Source organism: Glycine max, chromosome 1 (genome assembly GCF_000004515.6).
Source record: "Glycine max cultivar Williams 82 chromosome 1, Glycine_max_v4.0, whole genome shotgun sequence".
Lineage (NCBI taxonomy): Eukaryota > Viridiplantae > Streptophyta > Magnoliopsida > Fabales > Fabaceae > Glycine > Glycine max.
Window position 1 is genome coordinate 41,364,701 of NC_016088.4, and position 24,176 is coordinate 41,388,876.

Genomic DNA, 24,176 nt, shown 5'->3' on the forward strand with positions numbered 1-24,176 from the left:
ATGGAAGGAGAACTTGTGGGCAAGTGTATAACCTATCGTAAAATACAAAAAACAAAATTGGTGAATTATACAAAACTTTATTGTAAGAAATAGTCTTTATTTTATTTTATATATATATATATATATATATATATATATATATATATAGATATATAAAATTAATGTGTCTTTTTACTGTCGACGACTTCCATTTGTTGTTTTGTGTGTTCAAAAATCTTCCTATTATTACAAAACCCGAAGACATAGTTAAGCTAGTGGTACGATGCCATTCATTTCCGATCACCGACAATAATGATGGGTGTCTTCTCTGGATTTCCTCTTCTTTTCCTTCTTCCTTTTTGCTTTGCTTCCTTAGCTTTTGGAGCCACTTTGCCAGAAGACGAAGGTACGTAATGCACATGTACATGCGTAGATAGATCTTAGTCATTTTATTCTATTCTTGCTTTGATTCGTGATGGGGTTTGGTTATTTTTATTTGATAGAGTTTATTGATATAAACATTTATATTTATGTGCGTGTGATAGTGCAAGCTCTGAGAGACATAGCACACACAATTGGGAAGAAAAATTGGAACTACAGCGTAGATCCATGTACTGGAAAGAGTAATTGGAATTCTTCCGAAAAAAATGTTGTCACATGCAATTGTTCATTTGTTAATCACACTTGCCATGTTGTAAGCATGTACGTCTCTCTCTCTCTCTCTTTATTTATAGGACTACTTTATTGTCAAATTTATGTTTTATCCTTAATTAATTGTGAGATATATTAATAATTACAATCATTTTTTCGAGTGAGTGTATTTATTAAGCTATCAATAAAAGAAGATATATTTATTGATGGAATAATTATCCTTTAAAAAATAGTCACTTTTTAAATTATTAATATAATGGATAGTCTTGAAATTTTTTTTATAACATATTAATTAATTTTATTATTTTTATTGGTTTTGATGAATTAAATATTTGTTTCTTATATATAAGATTAGAAGTAGTGTTACATTAAAAAACTGAAGTGACACTTATTTGAAGTATTAGTCAAAAACGTAATTAATATTGTATTGAAAAATTAACATGATATTTATTGTGAGACAATTATTTTTATTTTACAAATGCATGTGAGTAATTTTTAATGATGAATTTAATAATAGTGGATACAAATAGATTATTAAGTGAAATTTGCATGAAACTTATTACTACCTCCATTCCTTTTTAATTATTAGATTTTTGGAAAACAAATTATTTTTATTTATATGTTGTTTGAAAAGTTCACTGTCCCATTAATTACTCTTTTACTATGTTTTTTTATTATAAGACATAGTTTAAAAGGAATTGATAGTCCTTTTTATAAGGCATTTTAAAATTCCTATGAATCATTTAATATTTTTCCATTAATGATTCTTATTAAATATTCTAAGTATTTAAGTTTTTAATTGATAGTGATGGTAATATTTTTGGACTTTAATATTTTCATATCACTCATAACAAGTTAATGACTATTAATATTTAATAAGGACATAATTGGTACTCCCTCCGGTCCTATATATCGGTCACATTCTAGAAGAAATACTTGGTCTTATTTATAAGTTATCAACTAACCTATTAATAATGATTTTCCAATTTTATCTTTTATACTATTCTCATCACTTTATTATTAGGGAATAGAAATATTGAGATTAAAGGTTGCTCTTGGTCCATATCCATTGATGGGGATAATAGAATAATAAGTGAATATTAATAATGACGTGGAAGAGAGAGAATGTGAGATAATAATTTAGGCTAAGCATTTAATTAGTTATTAATGAAATTAGTTGGATGTGTAATTATGTTAGGATATAATTGAAAACTTATTTTATTTTCAGATATATTTAATGGCTTAACTTCCCATCCTTGATCTTGATGATTCGATTGAAAAGTGACCGTAGTTGATCAAAGATGTAATAGACTCAATATTTATAAGAAAGATTTCAAATTCAAGTCTTAGTATTAAAAAAACATAATTGAGAGGGAATTTTTTATTAAAGATAACTAATCTAATTTTTCGATAGAAATTATTCATCACAAAACCAATAAATACTTTATATTAAAGTAATGATCCAAAAATAGTCATTGCACGACTTTTTAATTAACACACTCTAAACATAATGCCAATATAACCCTTTTGATTCTTAGTGGTTACACACTTATTCATGTTTTAAGGACAACTCACAATCCTTCATTTTCTAATTATTGTTGTCCAGAAATATATTTTAAAGCTAATAATTTTAAAAAATGAGTAAAAGTAGTAATATAATCGTTAATGACACTGCTCAATATTAAAATTATAAAAAATTAATATATTTGTAAATAGTTAAAGTTTATTCATCTCTCACTCACTCACACACACTATATATATATATATATATATATATATATATATATATATATATATATAATATTTTCATTTCTTCATTATGCATTAACAACTTCATGATTTTTAATGGCTGCAGCATTTTAAAAGAACAAAATCTTTCGGGTATTATCTCAGCGGATCTGGTCAGATTACCCTATCTCCAACAAATGTATGTATGGTGTAACATTCGTAACTTACAATTTGACTGTTATAATATACACGATTTATTATCTTTTAGTTATTAAAATTAATAAAATTATAATTTTTAGTTCTTAAATTTTTTTCTTTATTTTTAATCTTTTAACTTGTTATTTCATCCTATTTTTAGTCTTTTAACAATTTTTCCGTCCTAACTTTTAGTTTCTAAAAGAATTAAAAATAAGGACGAAAAAATTAAATGACTAAAAGAAAGATGAAAAAAAATTAAAAGAATGAAAACAGAAATAAAAAATTTAAGAACTAAAAATATAAATTTAAAAATATTTTCGGACTAAAAAGACAATTTATCTTGATATATATATACCTTCTATTATTTGATTTATTAATTCTTTGTCTCTAATTTATTGTAGTGACTTCACTCGGAACTACCTTAATGGTACAATTCCTAAGCAATTGGGAACCTTAAATCTCGTCAACATGTAATATATCATGCTTTGTTCCTTTGCTTTCACTCTTAATTTTCCTCCTTATTTGATCAGGATTCTCTTGAGGATAGAATTAAAGACAATGGTACAATAAAAAAAAAAAAAAAAAGAATTAAAGACAACGGGTTTTCGTTTTTCTCTTTTTTTTAATGTCTCATAATTTTTTTTTTTAATTTGTTATCTTGTCCTTATTTCCTAAAACAACGGGGAATCTAATTGTACAATTTCCCTTTTGTAAGTTCCTTTCTTGGAAACCGTCTAACTGGTCCAATCCCAAAGGAGCTTGGAAACATCACCACTCTCAAAGCTTTGTAAGTTTCTGGTTTTGTATATTAAAGTTTTTCCCTTTCTAGTTTTTCTTTTTGTGAGAGTTTAGAGGATCTGAATTTAAAATGAATAGAGTATTGGAGTTCAATCAGTTATCTGGAAGTCTTCCTCTAGAGCTTGGGAATCTTACCCAGATTGAAAAACTGTAAGCCCTTTTCAGTAGTCTCTGTATGACTTTGAATTTGGTTGATCGATATTGATTTCTGAAGCTAAGTTTATTGATCATTTGGTGCATATTCTATGCCTTCCATTCATTACTTGTTGTTCCTTTAGGCATCTAACCTCCAACAATTTCACTGGAGAGTTACCTGCAACATTGGCTAGGCTCACAACATTGAAGGAACTGTAAGCTTTGTGCATTTAATATGTTAGATTGTATTGTATTTGACATTGAGAATGCTTAGGCCTACTCTATCTTATGATGAAATTAACTTTATTTTGAAGAGTTGGGGAGACAAGGATCTAACTCTTAACCGTTTGATTATGGAGGTTTTGATGCCATGTCAAGAATCAACTGTCCTAAAAGATTAGGAAGTTAGTTGAAAGATTATGTTTGGTTTTATATCTCTAAGGTATTTAACTTCTATTTGTGGTTTATCCTCCTACAATGCAGTAGAATTGGCGACAATCAATTCTCTGGAGCAATACCCAATTTTATACAGAGCTGGATAAATCTTGAGATACTGTGTGATTATACTTTTTTCTCCTTTTCTTTAATGAACTTTAGTTGTTTTAATTTTTTTAACGTAATGTCGCCTTATCCAAAACATATTTTTAGTGTTATGCAAGGGAGTGGTTTGAGTGGGCCAATTCCTTCTGGAATTTCAATTCTGAGAAATCTTACTGACTTGTAAGTATGATGCTCTCTAATGAACCAAGATTTAAGCATTAACATGCTTTTTATTGTATAATTGATTAAAATATGATATGCAGGAGGGTCACTGACTTGAATGGATCTGATTCATGGTTTCCACAACTTAATAATATGACAAACTTGGTAACACTGTGAGTCAGATGATTTGATTATGATTATTATTTTTACTATTCAAGTTATTGTCTTGATAAGAAAGTGTTTCAGGGAATGAAAATAAAGATATGCTTATGTGTTGTTGCTATCACTTTGCATATTGTATGATTGGTTGCCAGAATATTGAGGAGTTGCAACATTATTGGATCCTTGCCAGAGAATCTTGGAAAATTGACTAATTTGGAAGTATTGTAAGTGGTGATATATTTTCTTTTCCTTTATGTTCTTTTTAAGATGATAAATCTCAATTTTTATTGTCATATTTTAGTATATTTAGAGTTAAAATGTGGGTTTGAGCCTAACTCAACCCCAAAAACTAGCTCACTGGGTGAGGGTTGCCCTCTACTTACATACTCTATCTTGGCACTATTTCTAGCCAATGTGGAACTTAGGTTTTTTTTTTTTCAATATTTAGAAGCTTGTAAAAGTCTTGCAGTTTACTCTCACTGATTTGGTGAAGAACTTAAAACATAATTGTTGTATGCACTACATTATAGGAGCTATGTTTAATGTTCCTTTAATTTAATTTTCCCATTAGAAAAGAACATATTCTGACCGTAATTTCTTTTCTAGAGATGTTAGCTACAACAAATTAACTGGACCAATTCCAAGCATTTTTGGTGATCTTCGGCACTTGGATATGTTGTAAGAAATTTTCCATAATTTTTCTTTATTTTTGCACCAAAATAATCTCATACATTTCTGAGTAGCTAGGAAGTGCTATTCTATTTCATTAAGCTTTCTTCAGTTTTAGTTTGAAATGGTAAAAGCTCTAACTGGGTTATTTTGGATAGACATACAGTATCATGGCATGAATTTGCTAACTGTTCGCCAATATGTTTGTTCAACTAAAGACTTAAACATATCGGTGTTTCTGTAGTCTTTTTATTTGGAATGGACACATACACCCCTCATTTGACTTTGCTTGAATGTTCAGAACAATGTATTTAACCCTTTGAAAGAAAATTTTCTCCATCAGATAATTATGTTTCTATTTTTTGAGGAAAAAAGCAATAGAAAATAAAGAAAAATTGATAGGAAAAGCAATAAGTGGAATTAAGGAGTAGCAAAGCAGAAAAAGATATCGGTGACTGGAATTTTTGTCATTCATTTATGTTGGTCACTGAATTGAAACTAATATTGGTGAGGTAAACTAGATAAATCCTTAAAGACAGTCCACATAATTTTGAATATAGTTCACTAGTCTATTTGTCATTTTTCTATCAATAATTTGAGTTATATTAATTGACTTGATATTTGCTTTGCTAGTTTTTTAGAAGGGAATCATCTCACTGGATCGCTGCCTCGGTTGATAGATAAACCTCACTATGTGTGAGTTACCTTTCAGATGCTACCTATATGATTTATTAATTTAGTAATTCAAGTATTTTGACTGATAAAATGGTGCCCTTGCACTAATTATTTGTTCCTTTTGTGCATAACTTTGGCATAGTGCTTTTAGTGCAAAATATGCAGAAAAATTCTAACTTCGTCCTTAGGAAGAGATAAGAATCCTTTGATCTTTTCATTAAACAAAAAAGTAAAAATAGAAAACACTCCCATATATTAGAGACAAATAATCTGAGTACATTTGGATAGATTTTATAGAAAAGAAAATTCAAGCTTGTATCATTGTCTTTCTTTTTTGTATTTTGACAGTAACGCTATTTCTCCCTTGCCTCATTGTACTATAAAATCCATATGACAAAAACAAAATTTTGAATATGAAGAAAAAAGGTCTTGGATAATATTACATGCTATACTCTGCTTTTGTTTCTTTTAGCATGATGTAGGCAATAACATTTTTTTTATAGATAAACTGAATCATTCGGGGAACAAATGATCCAGAGCAACTATGGTAATGTTGAATATAAACTAGAAGAAAAAAGTCATTGTGTTGTTTTTTCACTATTCTATTAGTTATTAAAAGTTTTTTAGTTATTTTGCTATAGAAGAAATAATATTAGAGTGTATAGAAATTTAGTTCAACCAATGAGGAGGATAAGATGTCGGCTTTACTAAGAATTTACCAATATCTTCCACTCTCTCAAATAGAGAGAAACAAAGAAAACAAAAAGCTAAAGAATCTTGCAAATCTATCTTGTTATCAGAAAGAGATATTTCCACAAGAGGAAGACGTGACTTTAGAGTCTTATCATATAATGGATCTAAAGAATCTCACTTGAGCATTCTGCTCCATCGATATACATAAAAGAGCTAAATCAGCTTCACTTTGACATCAGGCTTAACCGTCCTTATTCTTACCAAAACCTTTGAACTTCACCAAAAGAAACTGCTCCAAACTGAGGAACTAATCCAATGTTTTCCAAAAGAACAAAACTTAGCTTATGTTGTTAGGTACTTTTGGTCTTCTCTATCAAAATTGGAGTTTTATCTTGGAAATCCATGTCAACATTTAATGTTGAGTTTAATTGCGTGAGTTATTAAGGTAAAACATCCCTAAAAGCATCTATCAAACGACATATAAGTTTTGTCTTTGCCAAAACTCCAATCTGATTATTCCACAAGTAGTACTTGACAATGTAAAAATATATGACATGTAAGAAGAAAGAGCTGTGTGAGGCCTATAGATCTGTAGCATGTTTGTACTTTTAGTCTCATCCAATCTGTGCTAACAAATATTTGACTTCATATGTTGGCTGTAGCCATTGTTGAGGGAAAGATACTCTTTGCCTTGATCAGTTGGTAAGAACTTTGGGAGAACCACACCGCAAAACTTAGCCATTGTAGTTGGAGAGTGTAAGGTCTTATAAACCCTACAATAGAATCCCATACCTAATTGGCTCCTGATAGCCCACCACACACTATAGCCTTAGTGTCCACCTGCATTGCTCACGATACCAATTGATAAGAATCTTGGGAGAACCACACCACAAAGGATAGCTAAGGTTTTATAAACCTCACATCTCAATTAAGGCTGTTCTTCCCTATTGCCATTAATGATTATTAATAAGATCACCAATAGAATTCCATTTTTGTTGAGTCTGATTTTGGTTCCTGTATGCTTTCCTAAGGAAGTGATGCATGTTAATTTTATTAAAAAAAATGTTACTAAGCAATTGCTGTCATAATATTTTCTTCTTTTAGCTACTCATAAATTTTTTGATATTTTGTTGCTGGAATTTTTTTCCGTACTTCGTTATAGTTGTATGCTCTATGCTCAATTCAATAGTTGATAAGTAGCTCATAGCGGACCATTTTGATTTTCCCTTTGATGGAATCTCCTATTAAGACTTTTAGAATTCTTAATCAAGTCCATGAAGTCAACATCTTGTGTGATCTTAGTTTCTAAATCACACATTTTATGAACCTTATACAGAGATCTCTCTTATAACAATCTTAGCATCGGCAACAACATAGAGGAGCTACAGTGTCGACAGGAAACTGTGTAAGACTCCTTGCAGTTTCATACTTTTATTTTTCTTTATTTATCTTTCTTTTTAATTTTGTAGTTTTAAGAAGCTATCTAAGCCTTGACCATTTACCATATGCCTCAGGAACTTGTTTGCTTCATTTTCTAATGGAAACAGCTTGTAAGTTTAATGTTCTTAATTCTATATTTTTTTATACTAAATATTAACAAGTTTATACAGGTTATAATGTGTGCTGATTTATCACCCCTACCTCACTCCATTCTTCCTTTGTAACTTTATTTTATTTTTTCAGAGGAAATGTTTCATGTTTGTCAAACATTCCGTGTAAAAGTAAGTTGATTTATCTTGGTTTTCACTATAGACTATTAGTTATTATTTTGACATTTGAAATGGTTGGTTTTTAATGTATTTATACCTTCTTTTTTTTTTTTTTTTTGAACTTAGAGATACAATAACAAAGGGATATCTCTCGTTACACTAGATTGCCAAACTTTTTATATAAGAAAAAAAGTTGTTGTAGGAGTAGGATACTAAACCTCACTATTAAGTTACAATGGTGTTATAAAACCGAAGAAATGTGATATCATCCTAAATAACTAAGCTTGAGCCTTGATGCCTTAAGTTAGTCTTTTGTGATGATTCCAGCCAGGAAAGGTTATTGAAAATTTTCCAGTGACAGTGGACAATGGTGTTTTGTGTTGGATAAAATGGCTACACTCCTGGAGGGAGGGGTGAATAGGTGTGTTCAAAATATTATAAAAAAAATCCTCTTTAATTTTTCAAAAACATTTTGAAATTTTTTTTCAGACTTTTTAATAAATAAAAGCTTGCTTTGGATAGATCCATGTATAAAAAAATATTTTGAATCAATGATGAGTAAGTGATGCTTTTGAAATTTCCTTTAGTTCTTGGGTTCAGTTTCATATCAGCTTAATCTTTAACAATTACAGTTAACTAAAGCATGTTAAAAAACCAAACTCAATAGAAAGAATTTTAAGGAGAGAGAGAAAGAATTGCACAATGATTTTTATACTGGTTTAATAACAGCCTATGATCAAATAACCTGAGTTTGGATTTACATTAATCAAACACTATGATTACATACAAACTTACAAACAATATTGAAACCTACAACAATACCCTTACGCAGTGTAGAACCTACTACATTACCCAATTCTCGAGAACCCTTCTCCAGATACAATTAACAATGAAAAAAATTAGGAAAGATTTCACTTGGATAGTGAAGATATGAAAATTTTAGTTCTTATCTTTTTGTTGGTAGTTGATTAGATGATAGTTGATAGTTGATAATTTTAGAGAATTGTTTTAGAAAGAAGGCTATGTCATTGATTTCTTGGATTGATCAATTACAACATACCAATTGCCTATTTATAGGCTCAAGTCACCAACCTCTCAATGGTGGTGAATGTTTCTACATTACTTTAGGTTTTTCTAGAGTTTTCATGATAGATTAGTATCATGATAGTTCTAGATTCTTCTATCTTATACATACACTTATAGTTCTAGATTGTTCTACCATATTCATACACATTATAGTTCTAGATTGTTCTTCCATATTCATATACACTATAGTTCTAGATTGTTCTACCATATTCATACATATTATACTTAAGAATATTCTAGAAATTTGTAGCAATTTCAACACTCCTCCTTGATGCAAATTTCTGTGACTCCGAGCATAGCTCGTAATTCTTCAAATCTTGGTCTCGACAAAGCCTTCGTGAATATGTCTGCAATTTGATCTTCTGTTCTGCAGTAGTCGAGTTTGATCTCTTTAGCTGCTTTAGCTTCTCTGATAAAGTGATACTTGATTGCTATGTGTTTTGTTCTGTTGTGATGAACTGGATTCTTCGCCATTGCAATTGCTGATTTGTTGTCGCAGTTGATTTTAGTAGGCTCATCTTGTTTTTCTCCCATGTCTTCAAGTATCCTACGAAGCCATATAGCTTGACTCGTTGCTTCAGCAGCTGCCACGTACTCTGCTTCTGCTGTTGATTGTGCTACTGTAGCTTGCTTCTTCGACGCCCAAGAGAACATTCCCGATCCTAGTGAGAAAGCATAGCCAGAGGTACTCTTCATGTCATCTGCTGAACCTGCCCAATCACTGTCGGTGTAGCCAAGTAATTTTGAGTTGGTTTCGGTAGTATACCATATACTGAACTCTTTTGTTCCTTGTAGATACCTCAAAATTTTTTTTCCTGCTCCAAAGTGTATTTGACTTGGGCTTTGCATGAATCTTGATAGAAGACTTGTAGCATACATTATGTCAGACCTTGTAGCTTGAGACTTGATGTAAAGTGTAGGCTCACTCTTGCTCCTCCTGAATCCTCGATCCATGAAATACTGATCGATTCTGTTATACCATGCTCGAGGTGCTTGCATCAAATCGTAGAGTGTTTTTCTTAGTCTTAACACTTTGTTTTCTTTGCCTTCAGACACGAATCCTTGTGGCTGCTCCACATAGATCTCTTCTTCAAGTACGCCGTTAAGGAAGGCGGGTTTGACATCTAGTTGATGGATACTCCATCCTTTTTGTGACGCAAGAGCTATTAGGGCTCTTATGGTATCAAGACGAGCTACTGGTGCAAATGTCTCATTGTAGTCAATTCCGGGTTGCTGTGAGTAACCCTTAGCTACTAGCCTCGCCTTGTGTTTTTGTATGGTGCCATCAGGGTTGAGCTTTGTCTTATAGACCCACTTAACCCCAATGATATCTTTTCCATGGGGACGATTTACTAACTCCCATGTGTTATTTTTCTCGATCATCTGTATCTCTTCTTCCATTGCCTTGACCCATACTTCCTGCTTTGATGCTTCTTCAAAGCTTCCAGGTTCAAGTATGGCCAAGTTACAGGTTTCATATATGTCCACCAAAGATCTTATTCGTCTTGGAGTAAACTCTGGTGATGATAGTTCTTGATCTTGTTGTTGTGATGGAGGTGAAAGTGGTTCACCTGGGTCTTCTTCCTCATCTTCTTCTTGAGGTAGTTGAGCGGGTATAAGAACGTTCTTCTCCACTTTTTCTTCATCCCAATTCCATGAAGCATATTCATCAACTTCAACATCTCGACTGATGACGAGTTTCTTAGTTTGGAAGTTGTAGACACGGTAGCCCTTAGAGATATTGCTATACCCAAGGAAGATACCTCGTATAGTCTTGCCTTCAAGCTTGTGCCTCTTCATGTCTGGAATATGAATGTAGCATATAGATCCAAAGACCCTTAGGTGCTTTGCTGATGGCTTCTTCCCGTTCCAAGCTTCAATTGGAGTCTTGTCTTTTACAGACTTAGTTGGACATCTGTTGAGTATGTAAACAGCAGTGTAGACTGCTTCAGCCCAGAATGTGTTAGGTAGTCCCTTTTCCTTGAGCATCGATCTAGCCATCTCCATAACTGTGCGATTCTTTCTCTCGGACATTCCATTTTGTTGAGGAGAATATGCGACTGTAAGTTGCCGCTCAATGCCTTCATCCTCACAAAATCTTTCAAACTCGCGAGAGGTGTACTCTTTGCCGCGATCACTTCTTAGTACTTTTATCCGTTTTCTACTTTGATTTTCAACAAGGGCCTTGAACTTTTTGAATACTCCAAAGACTTCTGATTTTTCTTTTAAAAAATATACCCATGTCATTCTAGAGAAGTCATCAATGAAGAGTATGAAGTACCTGTTGTTCCCATGTGATAGCGTCCTCATTGGTCCACAAACGTCCGTATGTATCAGCTCCAATAGATCTTTCGCTCTCCATGCTCCACTTGTTGAGAAAGGAAATCGGTGTTGCTTACCAAGAAGACATCCTTCACACACTTCATTGTTCTCCTTTATGCTTGGAAGATCTCTCATCATGTTCTTCTCATGTAACAACTTCAAGGCATGTGAGTTGAAGTGGCCAAATCTTCGATGCCATAGCCATGAATCATCAACTTGTACCTTCATGACAATGTTTGTTGCATATTTTAAATTTAGAGGGAAGCTTCTATTGCTCTTATTCATCTTTACTTGGGCTATCTCAGACCTTTTATTTTTGTTGTCTAAGATTTTGCATACACCCCCTTCAACGTGAAGTGTGTAGCCTCTCTCCATCATTTGACCAATGCTTAGAAGATTTTCTTTTTGGCTGGGAACTAGTAAGACATCATGGATGAGTCGCGTACCTTTATCTGTCTCCACCATGAAAGTGCCTTTGCCTTTTGATTCAACCACACTTCCATTTCCCAGTCGAACTTTGACTTTGACAGACTCATCAATACTTTTGAAAATAGTCTCATCCTTGGCCATGTGATTGCTACATCCACTATCCAAGTACCAGCTTCCTCCCTTTTCTTTTATTGAGTCTTGAGTGGCGTAGAACGTACATTGTTCTTGATCATGCTCCTCTGCGATATTAGCTTGATGCCTATTTTTGTTGCAACAATTTTTCTCTACGTGCTCGAACTTCTTGCAATGGTTGCATTGTGGCATATTACGGAACCAACAATTTTTCTCTGCGTGGCCTTGCCTTTTGCATATATTGCATGAAGGATTTTTATCTATTTTGTTCTTAAGGAAATTCCTAGAGCCTTCTCTTCTTTTGGAGGTTTCTCCATAATTTTTCTTTCCTCTATTTTCTTTGTTTTGGGGCTGAAATTTAAACTTTGACTGGAAGGCATTTTCAATTGTAACTTCTTTATGCCTATATAGTCTTTGCTCATATGCTTCAAGAGAGCCCATAAGTTCTGTCTCTGATAGAGTGGACAGATATTTGGTTTCCTCAATCGTTGTCACGATTGGGTCAAACTTTTGGGGCATAGTAATTAGAATTTTCTCAACAATTTTCTTGTCAAGAATATCTTCCCCAAAAGCTCTCATTTGATTAACTATTTCTTTAACTTTAGAATAGTAATCTTTAACTGTCTCAGACTCCTTCATCTTCAATAGTTCAAAATCTCTTCTTAGAGATTGAATTTTAACGGCACGTACCTTAACACTTCCTTGAAACTCCTCCTGCAATGTGTTCCACGCTTCTTTGGCAGTCTTAGCTCCCATAATTCTTGGGAAAATTGGATCAGTCACCGCTTGTTGCAAGGTGAACAACGCCTTTGAATTTTTTTGTTTATTTTTCTTCAACTCTTTTTCTTGAGATGCATTAAGAGCTGAAGTATCCGCGGGAATGGTGAAGCCTTCTTCTACTATGTCCCATAAATCTTGAGATGAAAAATATGTTTCCATTTTAACACGCCAGAAATCATAATTTTCACCATTGAAGATAGGGACAGAAATAGTTGACGATTGAGTAGTGTTATCCATAGCTTAGAAAAAATATTATTAGAGTGAGTTAATAGTACAAAGGAAATTTTTGAAGTAGTTGGGAGAATTTTGGAATGGTAGGTAGGTAATATAACTACGCCTAATGTATGACCGAACGTAGCTCTGATACCACTGTTGGCAGTTGATTAGATGATAGTTGATAGTTTTAGAGAATTGTTTTAGAAAGAAGGCTATGTCATTGATTTCTTGGATTGATCAATTACAACATACCAATTGCCTATTTATAGGCTCAAGTCACCAACCTCTCAATGGTGGTGAATGTTTCTACATTACTTTAGGTCTTTCTAGAGTTTTCATGATAAATTAGTATCATGATAGTTCTAGATTCTTCTATCTTATACATACACTTATAGTCCTAGATTGTTCTACCATATTCATACACATTATAGTTCTAGATTGTTCTTCCATATTCATATACACTATAGTTCTAGATTGTTCTACCATATTCATACATATTATATTTAAGAATATTCTAGAAATTTGTAGCAATTTCAACACTTTTTATCACACATAAAGACTACCCTATACCAATTTGATTTGATCCACCATCCCTTTCAAGTTGCGAGTTCTTGAAACTTGGTTATGAATCTTCAAAAAATACTCTCCTAGCTCTCACACTCTCAAAAGGTGAGATCATCACAAATTGAATAGAAGAGTTATGTGAAGAGACTTGAATAAAGGAGAAACAGAGTTAATCTATTATTTTGTTCTTGACCCCTTTTGGTTATCAATTTGAAGATAATAGTCGATTATATCATGGGATAAGCGATTAATTGCGAAGGTGTCTTAAATTCTTCCAGACTGAAATTATCGATTATCACAAGTAACTAATCAATTATTTGTGAAACTGTGATAAATTCTCAAAACAGGCACTTTGAGATAATCGATTAATTTGTTCATCACTTTAAGACTTAAAAATATGGAAACTTGTTTCAAATCCAGAATTAATCCAAGTTATTTACTAAGTTCATTTTATCAGAAGGGTGCTAGGATAAGTCTATATATGAGGATAATCTAACCTATATCAATTCATCTCACACACAATCAAGCAATGAAAGAAAAACGAAAGACAAAGCTATAATAGTTTTGTTCCACTCTAGTTCTATTTTTTTTTGGTGAGTTCTCTAGTTCTATTCTATTTCAATATACAATGGCATCATCAGAACATCAAATCAATCTTTGTCATCATGTTCTTCATTTTGTTGGTTCAAGGTTGTCAAAGATGGAGATAGAGATTGTCATGGTGGTACAAAAATTATGTCCCCAAAATGGAGATAACTGCTTTTCAAGAGAGAAAACAATTACAAGAGGTGACAAAACTGGCGGAGCAGTGACAGTGGATGTTAAGTTGTAATTCAGTAGTTAGTTGTATTAGAGGCTGTTAGTGATAGTTATAGACTTTCCTATATAAGGGAGTCACTGTAAAGTGCAGTAAGTGAATAATAGAATTTTGCATCTGTTATTTTCTTTGTTAAAAGGAAACCATGTGGAGGATGAGTGTTTCAACAAATTGGTGTGTAGAGCTTTGTTCGTTTCCTGGAACCAGAAGTTTCTTCCCAAAGATGATTTCTCACAATGAAAATTTCCCTGCTTCTTTATCCATCCTCAATGGTAACAACTACAATAGGTGGTGTCTCCAAATCAGAGTCATCTTTCATTTCAACAATGTCACAAAAATTGTGTAAGATGGTGTTCAAGAACGGGGTAGAAACCCATTGATGGGCAAAGGGAAACTTATCATGATTCAAACAAGAAATATGGTAACACATTGTTCATTATTTATTAATATGTAGATGCAGATAACATGGGACATTCTTGATAAGTCCAATATGGGTGCTTACAAATTAAAGAAGGTTTTTATTAACGGCCCTGTGAAGGCAATGAGCTTCTATAGATGAATGATCAAGAATGTGGTGGTTGAGTGTTTTACTTAGATGTTGACCCTTACAAATCAAATGAAGACTTGTGGTGAGAAGTTGGAAGATTTGACGATCATTGACGAGATTTTGAGAATCTTATTAAGTCCAAGGTTTGATCACATAGTGGTTGCAATTTAACAAGATACAAATCTTGGCGGGATGAAGGTGGAAGAGATGCAAGGGATACTTGAGGCACAAGAGTTGAGACTTAATGAAAGAAGCTCACTAAGATCTTTAGAGCAAGCCTTGAAAGCTCAGACAAACAGATGAAATACCGGTGATGGTGTCAAGAACAAGAAAGGAAAATGAAAATGGAAGAACAAGTGAAAATTAAAATTCTGGTGAAGGCATCCAATGTTATAATTGTCAGAAGTGGGGACATTTTGCTAATCAATGCTAGGGAAAGAAATTGCCAAGAAAGGAAGATGAAGCTCAATCAGCACATGATGAGGGTTCTGATTCCGATAATGTAATGCTAATGACAACTACTAATTTAGAAGGCGATAATTCTAATCTTTGGTACTTGGACACGTGTTATTCCAATCACAAGACTGGCCAAAGAAAGTGGTTTGTGAATCTTGATGAAAAGGTTAAGAGCAAGATCAATTAGTCACAATATTATCATAACTACAGAAGGTATTGACAAGGTGGTGGTTCAAAGAAGAGATGGACAATGATCCTTCATCAATAATGTGCTCTATGTTCCCAACACGAAGAACAATCTGCTTAGTCTTGGGAAGCTATATATTTGAGAAAGGCTATATGTGACACCCTCTACCCTTCACATATATACAAACAAGGAATAAAAATTCAAATATTAATTAAAAGTATTTTTTAAAACATTTTTAAATACAAGCCTTTCAAAGGGATAAAAGGTTCACAATCACTTTCTTCTATATCATATTCAAACTTGTCCTAATAAATAGTAAAGTCATCGGCTCAAACAAGACCGTCTAAGACTTCATACAATTAATACAAAATCCTATACCCCAATGCCACATCCTATCAGAGCGTTGTGTCTCGACGTCCTTCAGCACAAAGTTCCTTAAAATAATTCACCTAGTCATTTGCTCCCTCAAACACAAAGTTCAAGATCATCACAGGATCCAAACACAGACAACACACAGGGAGTGAGTTATCACATTCCTAACTAATAGAGAAGCAAGATAACTAGATATACATATCATATAAATAAAATAAAACTTACTTAAATATAACTCACATAATTCCACCACTTTGTCATTCGAAATTCACCTTTTAATCATCAATCACATTACACAAGAATCACACACTCCGATCAAGACATAATAACACATCAATTTCATAATAAACAATTAGCAAGCGTATGCAACAGTTATGCTAAGACTCAAACCTATATGCAATGTGGTACCATATCAGTGAAAAACCACCCTGGGGCACTTAGGAGTACATAACAAGACACACCACACAATGAGTTTGTCAGGTCACTCTCACTAAGTAAGATCATAGGGAGACCAATCAGGGTCACGATGTTTTGCGAGAATGCTCCAACCATATGAGATCAGCATAGGCTTAAAGGAGCACTCAAACCCAGTGACCCCCAAGGCCTACACTCCAAAAAGTCCGTCAGGGCCTCTTCCTCTTGATTCAGGTCTAACCCCTAAAATAATTTTTGCATGCAGATACTGCTCATGAATTATGCAATACCCATGACCTTACACTCGTGTTTTAAACACGTTCAACACAATTGCGCTACGATTTAACACTAGTTCCTAAATAGGAAACCTACATTTTCTCTTTAATACTGCGCATCAACGCTTTTCTCAAGATAACACTAGTCGGGTTATTGTACAATTCATAGCTTACAACACAAGTAATTTCACATCAAGTGTTAACTACACACTTATCCACAACTAAAACTCATTCACAATTTCACATCTCATAGTGTCACAATCCACCATCACATGTTTACACGTATCTCACAAATTAACACATGTTTAACTTTACACTTATACTCAATCTCAATAACAATATTATAATCTCAAAGCAACATGTTATTCCACAATTCATCACATATTCCATTTATAAACACTGCTCATGAATTACATAATACCACGACCTCACACTCATGTTTCAAACACGTTTAACACATTGTGCTACAATTTAGCACTGGTTCCTAACTAGGAACTTACACTTTTCTCTTAAACACTGCGCATCAACGCTTTTCTCAAGATAACACTGGTCGGGTTATTGTATAATTCATAGCTCACAATATAATTATTGTCACATTAAGTGTTAAACACATCCACTTATTCACAATCGAATATCATGCCCATACTTTAACATCTTATAACATCACGTCAACCATCTCATAACATTCCTAATGATATTCATAAGGTACAACATACACATGTTCATCAAATTTAATCATAATATTCTCAAACTTCAACACTTAATAATTTTTGGAATCATACTATAACACTCTACAATATTATTTACATAAATTATTAATATAAATAACTACTTCTATATATATAAACTAGCATACATCATATTGAATCACAAATTTCAAATTAAGCTTTCAATGCACAAATTCTAAATAATTATGTGAACACTTTGGTCAATTTCAATTATGATATTAATTTTTAAATTATATATAAAAAACCCTAAAAACAAGAAAAAGAGAAAATACAAAATCAATGTCTCACTCTAAATTTCTCCTTACTTTATTTCATCAATTCATGTTAATTAGAAAAATGCTCGATTTATAGGGTTCACGCTTAACACAATAGCATATCAATTTCACAACAATTGGTTTGTCAAACATATATAATTCACAATTATAACTATAAGGATAGAATAAAAATGACGGAAACACCCAGAACCTATTCCAATTGATACTCTAAGGATCCCTACACATGTTCTCACTAATCCTCAATTGTGAATAACTCATCCCTTAACTCTAAGCGGGCTCACGTGTCTTCCGAAAGCGATAGCGGCATCTCTAGTAAGTTCCTAGGATTCCTCAATTTCTTCCTCTGATTGCTCTGATAGGGTTCCCAAATGTTAGAGAGAATGAGAAGAGATTGAAGCCTCCATTTGTACTGTCTTTGTGCGATTCCTTTTTCTCCCTCCAGGAATATTATTTCGCAAATCCCAACGGTGAAGGTGTGCGCAATTGAATTTCGCACAACATATAAAACTTTCACGACAATCCAACGGTTAACGAAACCGGGATCGCAGTTTTATCGAGACAGCTCTGGGTTTCTACGGGAAAGGAAAAGACTACAATGCAAGGGGTACTTCTCTTAGCTTAGACATGATAACGAAATTCCCAACGGTGAGAATTTTCGGAATTTGGTTGCGAACGTGGTGCTCAAATTTCACGACGATCCAACGGTGAATGAGTCAGAGATCGTCATTTTTCTTAGATAGGTTTGGTGGGCTGCGGGAAAAAGAAAGAGTTTTGAGAGGAGAAGGGGAAAAATGAAAATGAGGCCAAGAGGAGGCACCTGACTTATCATAGCTATTTATACCTAGGGTACTCAGCCTATTATTTGTTCTATATTTATTTATTTATTTTTACTAAAAAGCTTTTTAAATTTATTTACGAAAAATTGGGATGTTACACTATATATTTGAAAAACAAATTAGGAAAGTGATCAAGATGTTTAGAACAAATAGAGGGGGTGAATACAACACACATAAATTTCAAAAATTTTATGGCGAAGAAGGAATAGTTTATGAGGTGACATATCATTACACACCTGAACATAATGGTGTTGGTGAAAGGAGAAATAGAAGAATTCTGAATATGGCCAAAAGCATGATGAAAAGAAAGGAAATGTCTCATTATTTTTGGGGTGAGGCAGTATCTATTGCTTCCTATATCTTGAAAAGAAGTCCAATAAGGAGGCAAAAGGAAACCCCACCTGAAGAAGCTTGGTCAGGGAACAAATCTGATGTGAGTCATTTTTGAATATCTGGCTACTTATGCTTTAAGCATGTACCTGAGCAGGCTTGAAGGAAGATCGCGTTGAACATATGGTGCTAATTGGATATCATCCAATATGTGCTTACAAGTTATATGATCCAAGAAGGAGAAAGGTTGTCATTAGTAGAGATGCATGGTGGATGAAACAAGGAGCTGAAACTGGGAAATAAATGCTGCTAGTAGCATTGAAAGGACTGTGGCTATGAACCTTGAAGATGATCAAGATAGAGAAAGTTCAGTATCAACTAGAAACCATCCTGGAAAGTCTCAAATGGAAAGGCATATGCCACAAATGTTGAATGACGATTTTGAAATGTTTCCTCATGCAACAATTACTGTAGAAGGAGACTTAGTAAAAGTTGCTTTGTTCTCTGAGACAGAGCTTGTGAGTTTTGAGCAAGCTCTACAAGTCTCCAATTGGGTGGCTACAATGGAAGAAGAGTAGAAGTCAATTTAGGAAAATCAAACTTGGAAATTAGTCTGTTTGCTTCATCAAAAGAGACCCATAACTATAAGGTGGGTTTACAAGATCAAAGGGAAGCTTACTAGAGAAGTGGCTAAATACAAGGCCAGATTAGTGGCAAAGGGGTTCTTGCAATAACTTGGCTTGGATTATTATGAAGTTTTTGCTTCAGTTGCAAGGATTGAAACAATCAAACATGTGACTGCAGCTACTACCTATAGGGGGTGGTCACTTTACCAATTAAATGTGAAGTCAGCCTTTTTAAATGGGCCCTTAGAAAAAGAAGTTTATGTAAGTCAACCACCTGGATTTGAAGCGATAGAACAAGATGACAAAGTGTACAAGCTAGGAAGGCTTTATATGGCGTGAAACATGCCCCTCAAACTTGGAACAAGAGAATACATAATTTCTCATGCAACAAAATTTTGTAAAATGCATTGCTGAACATGGTCTTTACGTTAGAAACTCAACAACTTTGCATCCATTGACTGTGTCTATATTTGGATGATTAGTGACTGATAGCAATGAAGTAGAAATAGTTGAGTTAATGAAGAGGATGATCAAAGAATTTGAAATGTCAGATTTGGGGGTGTTATCATACTTTCTTGGAATAGAGTTTCCTACCACTAGGAAGGGAATTTTCACACATCAGAAGAAGTATGCGACTGTTGTCCTGAAGAGATTCAACATGACTAATTGCAATCCAACCACACTCCAGCTGAAATGAACCCAATGTAGTTATTCCTTTCTATTCTTAAAAATCCTCCAAGTCATAAATCATAAAATCTCCTATGACTCAAAAATCCGATATAATTTTTTTTAAAAGAACTGTTCAAGAAACAAATGATTCCCTCTTTCACTCCTGGTCTCAATTTGGAAAAGGAAGGGAGTAAACAATTGGTTGATGCTACACTATATAAACAGATTGTAGGATACCTATGCATCACTGTACCTTACCTGGCCAACAGTGTTGGCCTGATAAGAAAAATTATAGAGAAGTGGAGGAAACCTCCCATCTTGGTAGCCAAAAGAATTTTGAGGTATATCAAAGGAAGATTGGATTTTGGCATATTGTTTCCTAATGATAAAAGGTGTTTAAAGGCAAAGATGTTTGAGTAGAAGAGCACAACATTGTATGATTTTATGTTTGGCAGAGCACTAACCTCTCAATACTCAAAGTAGCAAAGTGTGGTAGCCTGATCTTCATGTGAAGTGAAATATATAGTTACATCTATGGTAGCTTGTCCAGCTTTGTGGCTGGAAACTTTATTGGAGGAGCTAAACCTGAAAACTAAACTAATGAGAATGTTGATTGACAATGAGTCAACAATTGACTTGGCTAAGTATCCTATTGCACATGGAAGGTGAAGAAGGTGAAAGTATGCAGAGACAAGATTCCACTTCTTACTGTGAACTAATCTAAATTAGGGGGGGGGGGGGGTGTTAAGTTGTAATTCAGTCAATTACTTGTGTTAGAGACTGCTGGTGACAATTATAAACTTTCCTATATAAGGGAGTCACTGTAAAGTACAGTAAGTGAATAGTAGATTTTTCTGTGTGTGTGAATATTCTGTTACAAAGAAACTGATGATTAGTGTGAATATTTCAACAATGGATGGAGACAAGAAAAGAAGATCAAATAGAAAAGTTAATATTAATAATTTTTTTTAGGGAAGATCTTCACTTATATATATATATATATTAAGATTTAGAGGTGGACATTTATAAATTTTTAAATATATATATATATATATAGAGAGAGAGAGAGAAAGAACAAGACCTTTTAGAGAGAATTTGGAAAATGAAAAGTTTCTTATTCAGGAGAATGTGGTGTTACATAGGCTTTGTATATCATCTATATTTATATGTTATTGACAGATTGAGTGGACTGGAGATTATTTCCTTAGATTATAGTAAGCTTTGAAATTTCCTAGACACTACTACCTCTGGTCCTATATATATATATATAAAATAATTGATTAATTCATCAAAACTAATTAAAGTAGTTAAATTTATTAATTTGTTATAAATTTTAATTTTATTTTAAGACTATCCACGACATTAAAATTAAAAAAATATTACCTTTTGTTTGTTATATATCACATTAGAGGTAATAATATCCATGGACACTAAATGTATATGCATGGTATTATTTCCTAAATAAATATCATTATTTCCAACAAACCTTTATTCCAATATGATTATTTTGGTTGAGAAGAAGAACAAGGGATGATAATTTTGCACCGATTACAGGGCTTTAAACAAAATTACATTGTCCAACAAGTTTCCAATTTTTGCAATAGATGAATTATTAGATAAACTAGAAGCTACCATTTTTACTAAGCCAGACCTAAAATCTAGATATTGCAATTTTCTCATACTCCAATAGAATTATAATTTCAAACAGAGTATAATTTCTCGAAGTATTTTGACTAGACATTGAACAGATGAAAATTTTCAAAACTTTTATGTATTACTATCTAACTCATTTTTACTATGCATAATTAATACACAGGAAGAGGGATCCCAAAAATTTGTTTACTTATTTTAAATGTAAATAAATAACAAAGTTGAACTTTGGCTTTCTTTTAAAAATACTGAGATTGCAACGCCTAACTACCCACCTCTCAAAGCTAGAGTTCAACCACTCCAACCCTAGATGAGGCTCGAAATGCTCATTTAGAGCTAACAAATCACAGTCATATACATCCTCAAATGATTTCTGAAGAGTATGAGTTACAGGTCCAACTTGCAGGAGATACAAGGATGACACAGTGGTTCGGGAATGGTGAAGGGACAAGGGAGGGGGGAGAGTCGCAGGTTTGATCCCCCAACTGACATTTCTAACAAAACTAACATATTAACATTTGCCGATAAAGAAAAAAGGTCAAACTTACATAGGTTCTAATTAGGATTTGGAAGTATTGATTCATTGGTCCAACCTACCAAATTGTGAAATTTTTTGGGAGTGACAAGCATTTTCTTACCTTCCACCTTGAGGACTAGGTGGCACACTGGCACCAGAGTCCATAGCAGGATAAATACGACAGGGAACATGGAATCAGATCAAAATGGGTCTTAACTCGATGTAACAATATACGCCTTATGTAATATATAATATACTAATGGTTGGTTGGTTAGAGAGGAACAACATAAAAATGAGAGAAACTAGAATGTGGTATCTTAGAGAGAGAGAACGATTGGAGGATTTGGAGAGCCTAGGCTTTTTAAACACCTGATTATCACCGGATTCTTTCTTCCCTAACATAGTAGAATATCACATTGGTATCTTCTGGGAATTTAAGGTTTTATAATCAATAAAATACTCCATTCTTTTTTATCTTTTCTGATCCAGTTACATTAGAATGTTAGAAACAAGAGGATGTAATAAAAGTAAAATCTTAATGTATAATTGTCGAATATGATTTATAATTGTGATTAATTGTTCAAGTAGTTGTTAACCAAATTCTACTTATCCAGCTTCATATTCTCTGTATATAAACTGTGGTGGAAATCTTGTAACTGATGGAAGGAAGACATATGATGATGACACGGGTGAGACTACTGGACCAGCAAGCTTTCATAACAACCGTGGAAAAAACTGGGCACTTATCAACAATGGTCATTTCTTTGATACCAACCGCTTAAACTACTATAATGTGACTAATTCGACTAAGCTTGTAATGGAGAATGTTGAACTGTACATGAATGCACGTGTTTCTCCGACCTCTTTGACCTATTATGGATTTTGCTTGGGAAATGGAATCTACACAGTAAAACTCCATTTTGCAGAAATAATGTTTACTGATGATAAAACATATAGCAGTCTTGGAAGGCGTGTATTTGACATCTACATTCAGGTCCATATTTTTATCATTTTCTTAAGTTGGTCAACCACATGTTAAATTTTGAACAAATTTGGTAAAATTCTCTTTGGGAACTTCATGATACCAAATTAAAATCTTCAGTATAATCTTTGACATAAACAAAATTTTCTTATAAGTTGTAATTAAGTTACTGAATGAAATAGTTCAGTCCTACAAATTTTTTACAACATTTCTCAACTAATTACCATCATATGTTTTTGTTTGAATTTCAATATTGCAGAGAAATTTGGTGGCTAAGGATTTCAATATTGCAAAAGAAGCAGGGGGTGTTGGTAAGGCAGTAATTAAAAATTTCACAGTTGTTGTGACTAGTAACGCTTTGGAGATTCGGTTATATTGGGCTGGGAAAGGAACCACTTCTATTCCATTTAGATCAGTTTATGGTCCTCTTATATCAGCTATATCTGTTGATCCTAGTGAGTTGTACTTCTCTTGTTTTGTTTTCTGTTCTCATCTTTAGCTTCTAATCTAATTAAATCTTGCCATAATAATCATGCAGACTTTATACCCCCATCAGAAAGTGGTACTAGCAGCATATCCATAATAAGGGTTGTGGTTGTAGTTGTGGTTGCTGGAGCAATTATCATCTTGATATTTGGTATATTGTGGTGGAAGCGCTTTTTAGGATGGGAAAGATCAGTGGGCAGAGGTAATCACCATGAAGTGAATTAAATTAAATTAACCTGATTACCAACCTTTTGCATGAAACACCCGAGAACTGTTACACACACACACAAATATATATATACATTCATTTGTTTGTAGAACTTAGTGGTTCCCTATCAATTTAGTTGGCCTATTTTCTTATCTATTTTGCTAACTCCCTTG

At 33.2% G+C, this 24,176-nt stretch overlaps 1 protein-coding gene and 1 long non-coding RNA gene across 4 annotated transcripts in view; both read left to right on the forward strand.

Moving 5' to 3' along the window:
* The first annotated feature begins 212 nt into the window (after positions 1 to 212).
* LOC100800529 (probable leucine-rich repeat receptor-like serine/threonine-protein kinase At3g14840) overlaps positions 213 to 24,176 on the forward strand; it is a 41,997-nt gene continuing 18,033 nt past the window's right edge. For 2 of the 3 annotated variants that reach the window (XR_005886474.1, XR_003266798.2), the window contains exons 1-18: positions 213 to 385; positions 525 to 681; positions 2,486 to 2,557; positions 2,958 to 3,026; positions 3,272 to 3,343; positions 3,433 to 3,504; positions 3,633 to 3,704; positions 3,973 to 4,209; positions 4,293 to 4,364; positions 4,506 to 4,577; positions 4,960 to 5,031; positions 5,656 to 5,718; positions 7,727 to 7,795; positions 7,905 to 7,940; positions 8,074 to 8,111; positions 22,942 to 23,321; positions 23,569 to 23,764; positions 23,848 to 23,997. Coding sequence is in view for 1 of the 3 variants with exons in the window: in XM_014774684.3 (XP_014630170.1) it covers positions 292 to 385; positions 525 to 681; positions 2,486 to 2,557; positions 2,958 to 3,026; positions 3,272 to 3,343; positions 3,433 to 3,504; positions 3,633 to 3,704; positions 3,973 to 4,209; positions 4,293 to 4,364; positions 4,506 to 4,577; positions 4,960 to 5,031; positions 5,656 to 5,718; positions 7,727 to 7,795; positions 7,905 to 7,940; positions 8,074 to 8,111; positions 22,942 to 23,321; positions 23,569 to 23,764; positions 23,848 to 23,997 (1,993 nt within the window). In the remaining 2 variants the exon portion in view is untranslated. The remainder of the gene's footprint in view (positions 386 to 524; positions 682 to 2,485; positions 2,558 to 2,957; positions 3,027 to 3,271; positions 3,344 to 3,432; positions 3,505 to 3,632; positions 3,705 to 3,972; positions 4,210 to 4,292; positions 4,365 to 4,505; positions 4,578 to 4,959; positions 5,032 to 5,655; positions 5,719 to 7,726; positions 7,796 to 7,904; positions 7,941 to 8,073; positions 8,112 to 22,941; positions 23,322 to 23,568; positions 23,765 to 23,847; positions 23,998 to 24,176) is intronic. The other variant, XM_014774684.3, reaches the window with a different exon arrangement.
* Positions 13,475 to 14,708, forward strand: LOC102666047 (uncharacterized). Its single transcript, XR_412839.4, has 2 exons — positions 13,475 to 14,221; positions 14,319 to 14,708. It is a non-coding gene; the product is annotated as an uncharacterized lncRNA (long non-coding RNA).